At 45.6% G+C, this 7,591-nt stretch overlaps 1 protein-coding gene across 3 annotated transcripts in view; it reads right to left on the reverse strand.

Annotated features, from left to right (window-relative positions):
- Positions 1 to 15: 15 nt before the first annotated feature.
- Positions 16 to 7,591, reverse strand: part of LOC112103657 — a 7,998-nt gene continuing 422 nt past the window's right edge. Inside the window, exons 2-3 of one of the 3 annotated variants that reach the window (XM_029914268.1) lie at positions 2,879 to 4,979; positions 16 to 2,238 (exon numbers count right to left, since the gene is read on the reverse strand). In XM_029914268.1, coding sequence (XP_029770128.1) covers positions 1,370 to 2,238; positions 2,879 to 4,817 — 2,808 coding nt within the window. In that variant the 5' untranslated portion in view covers positions 4,818 to 4,979 and the 3' untranslated portion in view covers positions 16 to 1,369. Of the gene's footprint in view, positions 2,242 to 2,878; positions 5,477 to 7,591 lie in introns of those variants that run through there. The other 2 variants (XM_029914267.1, XM_026663857.2) reach the window with 2 other exon arrangements.

A 7,591-nucleotide genomic window follows, 5' to 3' on the forward strand; every position in this document is an offset into this window, starting at 1 on the left:
AGCCGCTGGGACAGGGAATCCCAGCCGCTGGGACAGGGAATCCCAGCAGCTGGGACAGGGAATCCCAGCAGCTGGGAGGGTGGACGGGCTGATCGGGGCTTTTCCTTTGCTAACCCAGGCAGAGCCAGAGGAGGGCGGAGAAGACTGGAGCTGGCTGCTGTCTCCTAACTCCAGAGATGGGAAACCAGACTCTGAAAAGTCAAACGGTGACGACATTTGTGGAATCAGCAAATATATTAACTGTCCCAAACCTTAGTCAATGCAGAGCTAAGATTGCCCAGCACGACCTTGTGCCCTTCCCCAGTGTGGAGAGTGGCTAAACCTACACCTCTAAAACCCAAGAAATGAAGGTAAATGTCATTCCCACCGCGCAACCTTAACTCTGCCCTCTTGGAGCTGGCAACAGCCACTGAGAACGGTTCAGTAACGGTGTTGCCATAATAAGCAGACACGAAGGACTAAGAAGATGGACTATTGCTTGTGCTGTATTCCGCAGATTTGAATCCTAGAATTCATCTGCATGCACCTGACTACCTTGGCCGTGTGAGGCGTAGCTGTACTGAATGGGGAAGAGATTCGCCGGAGCGGGCTGGCAGAGCTGTCCCTGTGATAGTAGGAGAGGTGCAGGTGTACTTTAAAAGGGTCAGTAATGCTTCCTTGCAGTGCTGAGTTCTGCAGGCTCTGCCAGTAGAAATGCACAAGGGACTGTAGCCATGGAGTCTGTCAGGCATCTGACTCCGGGGCTCACTGCGGGGTCAGTGAATGCCACGTCTCCCAAGGAATCCTCAGGGCAAGGGCGAAGCCATGGGAACATTTTGCCGTTCTGGGGTGGGTTGTGTGGGGCAGGCTCTGTTTTTGAGTGTAAGTGAGAGCGGCTCACTATGCCTGACCTACCCCCGAGTCTTCCCTTAGCAACAGAAGGTGTTCAAATTTGTCCTACACTGCTTACCAGTGCTCTATTCCTGAAGTGTTCTGCATCATCTGCAAAGGTAGAGAGCAAATGTGTGTTACAGGTACGTTGGGACTTCACTCAAAGAGGGCAGAGTTAAGGTTATGTTGCGGGGGTAGCATGTACTCTAATGTTCTATTTCCTGCTTTTCATGGGAGTTAAGTTTGCACAGAGTTTCAGAGCAATCTGAATGGTAAAAGCAGCTTCTTACTGGGGGGCTGTATCTGAGGAACCCCTTGACCAAACGGCCACAACCTCCCACCACTAGCTCTGCCCCCGGCCCAGATGAGGCACAGCAATTTTCAAGACAATCCAGGTCCACGTGTGGATTTTAGAGCACACAGAAAGCTGGCGGTTACAAAGGAAGCTAGTCTCAGCTGCTCCCGTCTAACTCACTTCAGCCCGTCCTAGTCGGGGCATTTATTCGCTTTCTCCCCAGTGGGTTCTCAGATGTCTGCTGCGGGTTGATTTCTGACTGAAGCTTTTCCCGCACTTGAGGCACTTATAGGGTCTCTCCCCAGTGTGAACTTTCTGGTGCCTGGTAAGGTTTGAGCGCCGACTGAAGCTTTCTCCACACTTCAGGCAGTTATAGGGTTTCTCTCCTGTGTGAGTTGTCTGATGCCTCATAAGACCAGTCCTATCACGGAAGTTCTCCCCACACTCGGGGCAGCTATAAGGTTTAGCCCTCTCCCCGGTGTGGATTCTCTCATGTCTAAGAAAGGATGACCAGTTACAGAAGGTTTCCCCACACTGAGAGCATATGAAGGTTTTTGCTTCTCTGTGGATTCTCTGGTGGCCAATAAGGTGTGATCTCTCACCGAAGCTTTTCCCGCAGTCGGGGCACTTATAGGATTTTTCTCTCGTGTGGATTTTCTGATGTTTTTTCAGGGTTGGGATGCCAATAAAGTTTTTCCCACACTGAAGACATTTATGAGGTCTTTCTCCTGTGTGGGTTCTGCGATGTATGATAAGGTATAAACTCCGACTGAAGCTTTTCCCACACTCGGTGCATGTGTTTTTCCCCTCCCCTTTGGAGGATCTCTGGTGCATCATGTTTTTGCTAAGATTCTTCGAACCACCTTCACATTGAGTGGATTTACCCGCGTTCTTCCCTGGCTGGTTTCCCTGCTGTCTCTCTGGTCTGTGCTGAGACCCACCAGCTTTTCCAGGCTCTGGACTCCAGGACACAGTCGCTTCAGATCTACCCAATAAAGTCCCGTGAGTTTCAACTGGCTCAGGATCTTCCTGCTGAGGATTCTCTTCCACATTCTCACTCATCATCTCCTCACCTGCTGGGACAGAGAGAGAGAATCCAAACATGAGTCATTCCCTGCGCTGGAGAAAGAAAGGAGAGAAACAAGCCCAAATAGCACTGGAGAAACTGAAAAATCAGAATCCTCCCCAAACCCTTTCCCAAGGGAGAGAGAGAAGGGGACGAATCTGGACACCACATCCCATCTGAACAATCAGAGGTAGTGAGGCCAGGAGAGAGGGAGCTACTGCCAAGTGTCTAGCGTTCTAGGAACAACTCTGACCTGGCTAAGATGAAGCAGACCCTGGGGGACTTTAGAAGTAGGATTGCCAACTTTCTAATTGCAGAAAACCGAACACCCTTGCCCCGCCCCCTGTCCGGAGGCCTCACCCCTGCTCACTCCATCCCCCTTCCCTCCATCACTCGCTCTCTCCCACCTTCGCTCACTTGCTCATTTTCACTGCAAGGCCAGAGCAGGCACCAGGAGAAGACCAGGAGCTGCAAGGATTTGAATGTGGGAGATGGAACGTGTGACTCAAATACCTTTCGCCTCACCAGGGAGAGATTTTAAACACTACTGTCAATTAAACTTTTTAACTTCTTCTGCAGTGTAAAGAAGATACAAACAAAAGAAAACAAAACCAGGTTTAATGAGCGTGGCAATTGAAACGACTTACATTTATACTTCTGTTCTTTTCTTGCTGCCACCACAAGCTCCTTCGCTGCTTTTGTCTTCAAAAATCCAGCAAACTCGGCACATGTCATTTTATAGTTGAAGTGCACGAATAACTGAGCTTTCAGCATGTCCACATGGAGCTGATTCCTTTCGTTAGTCCTCAAGTTCTTCATAACACTGAAAATGCGTTCCACAAATGCGTTGGTGGGTGGTACAGCAAGCACATGCTGCACAATTTTAAGTAAGTTCGGGGCCTCCCAGCGCTTAAAGAATTCTACCCAGACCTCAGAGACATTGACTCGATGGTGGAGCTCTTGTTGCTGCGGGGACAATGTCGATTCAGCATCATTTGTCAAACTCTTTAGGGTTGGTAGCGCATCATTCAATGAGCACATTTCTGTAAATAGTTCATCTCCGTCTACTTGAATGTCCCAGTTTGTAGTCAAAGCACACAGTTTGTCTAGCTCAAGAGGTCCGTCCAGATTGAGTGGTGCACACAACACATAGAAAGAGTTTTCGCTGAAATCAAACCACTTTTCCAGGTACTGTAGCATGCGTGTGTAAGCCCGTTGGGCATCGCCAACAAATTTATTCTGCTCATTAGGCGGCAGTTTCTTCAAGAACTGTGTCACCTTGTACCCGTAGAAGCCTTGCTCTTGCCGATTCTGAATCTCTCTTCTCAGCCTGTTGAATACGCCATACAGTTCAGTTACCTGAATGAAATCACTTTCAAGAACCTTTATGGTGTTGTTAAATTGGCTCAGAATGTTGTGCACAAAGTAGATGTACAGCTCGGGAAGCGTAATAATGTCATCATCGGATACTGCGTCCTCTTGCTCGGAAAGAAAGGCCCATATTGCGCAGCTCACTTTTTCCTCTCCTTTGTTCACAAAGTAAGATTTGAGGGCAGGCCAATGCTTCAGTAACCTGTCAACGGCAGTGAAAAGGGTCACAAAACGTGTAGGTACATGGCGCAAGATTTCCGAATATTCTGTCTCCAGGAAGTCAAAGAACTCTTTAAGTTCACTAATATTCTTTGCACTGGATGAGAATTCACTGAAAACCTTGATGACCAAATTCTCTACATCGTAAGAGAGCATTTTCAAGCCATGTTTCGCTGTATTGTGCACTATGTGAGTGCTGCAATGCCCTGGCACAAGGTTTGGTAAATCCAACATTTGTTTTAGGTGCACCAAAACAGACTTGTGTTTTCCAAAATTGACAGATGCGTTGTCTGCTCCATATGCCACAATTTTATTATGTATCAGACCGGCATTTTGAAGACATCTTCTTAAGTTGTTTGCGATTGCCTCTGACGTTTCATCTGCATCCTCGAAAAAGTCTACGATACATGTGCAGCTTCCCTTATCTTTATTAAAGTAGCGGAGGGCAACTGGGAATAATTTTGTGTTCCCTTTATTAGAAGCATCTGTCATTATTGATAACGATGAGGATCCAATGTCTTGCACAGCCAGTTTTAATGAATGGGGTGCTAATACGGTATCAATCAAAGCCTCCGTTTTTCTCCTTCCACAGTGAATTTTGGAAGCTATCTTGGAATCAGTGAAAATGGAGGGGTAGAGTTTATTTCCACAGTCTTGAGAATGGTAGCTGTGGTGGTGTTTAACTCCATGGTATGTTAAGAGCAATTCAGCCGTGCACACCTGTTGTTCTTCGGAGGTATCAATCTTTACGAAGAATTTATCGATTGGACTGGACTGGACTTGTCCTCGTACTTTGATTTTGTGACCCGCTGTCTCTGCATGATGCTGGATAGCTTTTACAGAATCAAAGTGAACCTTGAATTGAACATGACAAATAGAACAGTATCCCGACTCTTCGCTTGCCTTTGTAAGCCAATTCCGATACTCTGGGAGTTGCAACCACTCGTCTTTAAAAGAGCACAGCCTTCGAATCTTTTTCTTTTCGGGTTCCGCCATTTCACCTCGCACTAGTGTCACTGCAGCACAGTTTAGCTGATAGATAAAACAGTGTTGACTGTGGATGGCGCAACGCTAACTGTGTTGCTGACCGTTGATGCCAGCTGACTAGGTCCTTAACTCTTTAAAGGCTAGTTGGTCCCTACTGCTTCTGATTGTGCACTGAAAAAGTTATTCAAAGATTCAATCAAATATATCGTTTTGACAGATATAGTACGCTAATTTCAGGTTTTATTTTTTACAGCACACTAGAAAACAATAGAAAATTATGATAACTGGACTTATGGTGTCTGGTCAATACTTCTGACGGCACAGGTCCCCTTCAAACTGGACTTTTTCTATTCCATTGTATTATATTGGCTTCTATAATTTGTCATAAGCTATTTTTCTGTTTTCAGTGGAGCTGGAGTTAACACAGGTGTTTTGACCAGCGTGTGTAACATCCAGTTCTGTAAAGACCTCTCTAGATTTGCATCAGTTCAATTAGCACCACCCTGGGAACAGCACAAAGTGCTGCAGCCGCACAACAAACCGAAAACGGCATGCTGACAGCGTCCCCGTTTTCCATGCTTAGTACAGTGTTATTACGCCATGACAAAATGAGGTGAAAGCTATAAGATAATAATATAATTTACACTGGATACCAGCTACTCTCAAGATTAACAAAACAAGGCACTAACATGTTAATATATTAACTCAATATATTAACTCAACTGTATTAAGATAATATATTCAGAATTTTGTTTGAACCTTTAAGACAATTAAAAAACCCACCCAGAAGAGAGCAGGGCATAGTTTAAAAAATATCAATCTGCCATATATTTGTAAGATGGGGATTTTCAATGGTCATCATCCTGCCCTGACGCTTACATTGTCACCTTATTCCCATATTGGTGATGGGCAGTTGCGATGGGGTGCTACTTTTTATGGGTGCCAAGTGACCTTGAGACTTGTGACCATACCAAAAATGGTGGTTTACTTGCACAATCTGGAGTGAGGGTGACCCTTAATTTATAGGATTTGGACCTTCTACTAGAATAGTGGTTATTGCTAAATGTTGTACAAAAGAGGACACAAGCTAACTGGAGAAAATGCATGTAATAACTAACCCCCACCCTCCCCAAAAGCCATGTTTTAAAGGTTTTATATACATACCGATAAAGGAAAACAATAGCACATTACATGTAGAATTGGTTATAAATGGCCCTAGGTAGATTTCAGTAACATCAAACTGCATTCTGCTAGCTAATTATCATTACTATTAAACACCCACCTTAGTGCAAAATACTGCGTAGGCGCTTTAGGGCTCAGACGAATCAAGATGCAAGATTAGCCACTGATGCAGGTCATCTTTTCCACAACTCAGTTTTTACAAAGCTGCTACTCACTGCTTTTTACCACCGAGTAATTTAATTGGAAAAAACAAAAGGATCTGAAATACTGGATTAATTACATTCTTATTACTTGGGGACCAGCCACAAGTCTCACCATTCCAGTGCAAAAAAGCCTAGCTGTGCAGAGACTTAGATTAAATCCAGTGATATATCTTCTAGGTTATACCTTTTATAAAAAGTGCTACATGGTTCCACCTTAAATGCTCACACATTGAAGTAACGTTGTAAACATTACTTATTTGTATTACAGTAGCACTTTCACCAGACAATTGTGCTAAGCAATGTACACATCTGTAACATACAGATGCGGGGAGGAGCATTGGCCTGCTAAACCCAGGGTTGTGAGTTCAATCCTTGAGGGGGCCATTTAGGGAACTGGGGTAAAATCAGTACTTGGTCCTGCTAGTGAAGGCAGGGGGCTGGACTCGATGACCTTTCAGGGTCCCTTCCAGTTCTGTGAGATAGGTATCTCTCCATATATATATACAGTCCCTGCCCCAAAGATCTTACAGTCTACATAGTAGCCAAAAGATGGATCTAGAAACAGACGGGGGAGCAATGGCAGTGCAAACTTCTCTGTGTTGCCCTCACCAATGTGCCTCAACTGTGCAGTGGAGCCTCCCAGCCATGAGATATCTTAATGCTCTTGATTCCCACTTCTGTCTCTGTGCCGGGAGTGCCAGTTGTAACAAGAACGTGGGACTGAACCTAGGGCGTGATGCTGCAAGCGCTTGTTCACCTGAATATTCTTATGAACCGAATGGGACTAATTACTGGCCTACAGCCGGATTCACACCCTTGATCTGGAGAGGGAAGGGTCTGGCTCCTGTTACCAGTTCTCTGAGCCTCCCAGTCTCCCAGCCCTTCACTGTTGGGAGACTGTTCTCCACACTAATAGATAAGGCTGCATTTTAGTCATGGGTATTTTTAGTAAAAGTCATGGACAGGTCACGGGCAGTAAACAAACATTCACAGCCCCTGACCTGTCCATGACAGTAACATTACAATATAGCCCCAAGCGAATTGACAACAGGGGCTCTTGGAAGAAATTCCATCCCAGGGAAAAAAAATTCTCAAAAAAGGAGAAGGGTTCAGCAGGTCAACCTCAGGGGGATAAAAACAGCTGGTGAACCCAAATCTCTCCAGCTTATTTCTCACAGCCACTGGGGCGCCCCTACAGAACACATCTGAATTGGTTGGAATCAGTTCCCAGCTGTAAACAGCTCACAAGGATGAACTCACAGACAAGATAATTAGGTGTACCACAAGGCCATGTTACTCACTCATCCATCGTTAGCCTTTCCTCTGCTCTGCCGCCTGGCTATCAAGTACTCCTCTGCTCTGCCGCCTGGCTATCAAGTACCCCTCTGCTCTGCCGCC

Source organism: Terrapene carolina, unplaced genomic scaffold (assembly GCF_002925995.2).
Source record: "Terrapene carolina triunguis isolate 2854851 unplaced genomic scaffold, T_m_triunguis-2.0 Scaffold34013, whole genome shotgun sequence".
Lineage (NCBI taxonomy): Eukaryota > Metazoa > Chordata > Testudines > Emydidae > Terrapene > Terrapene triunguis.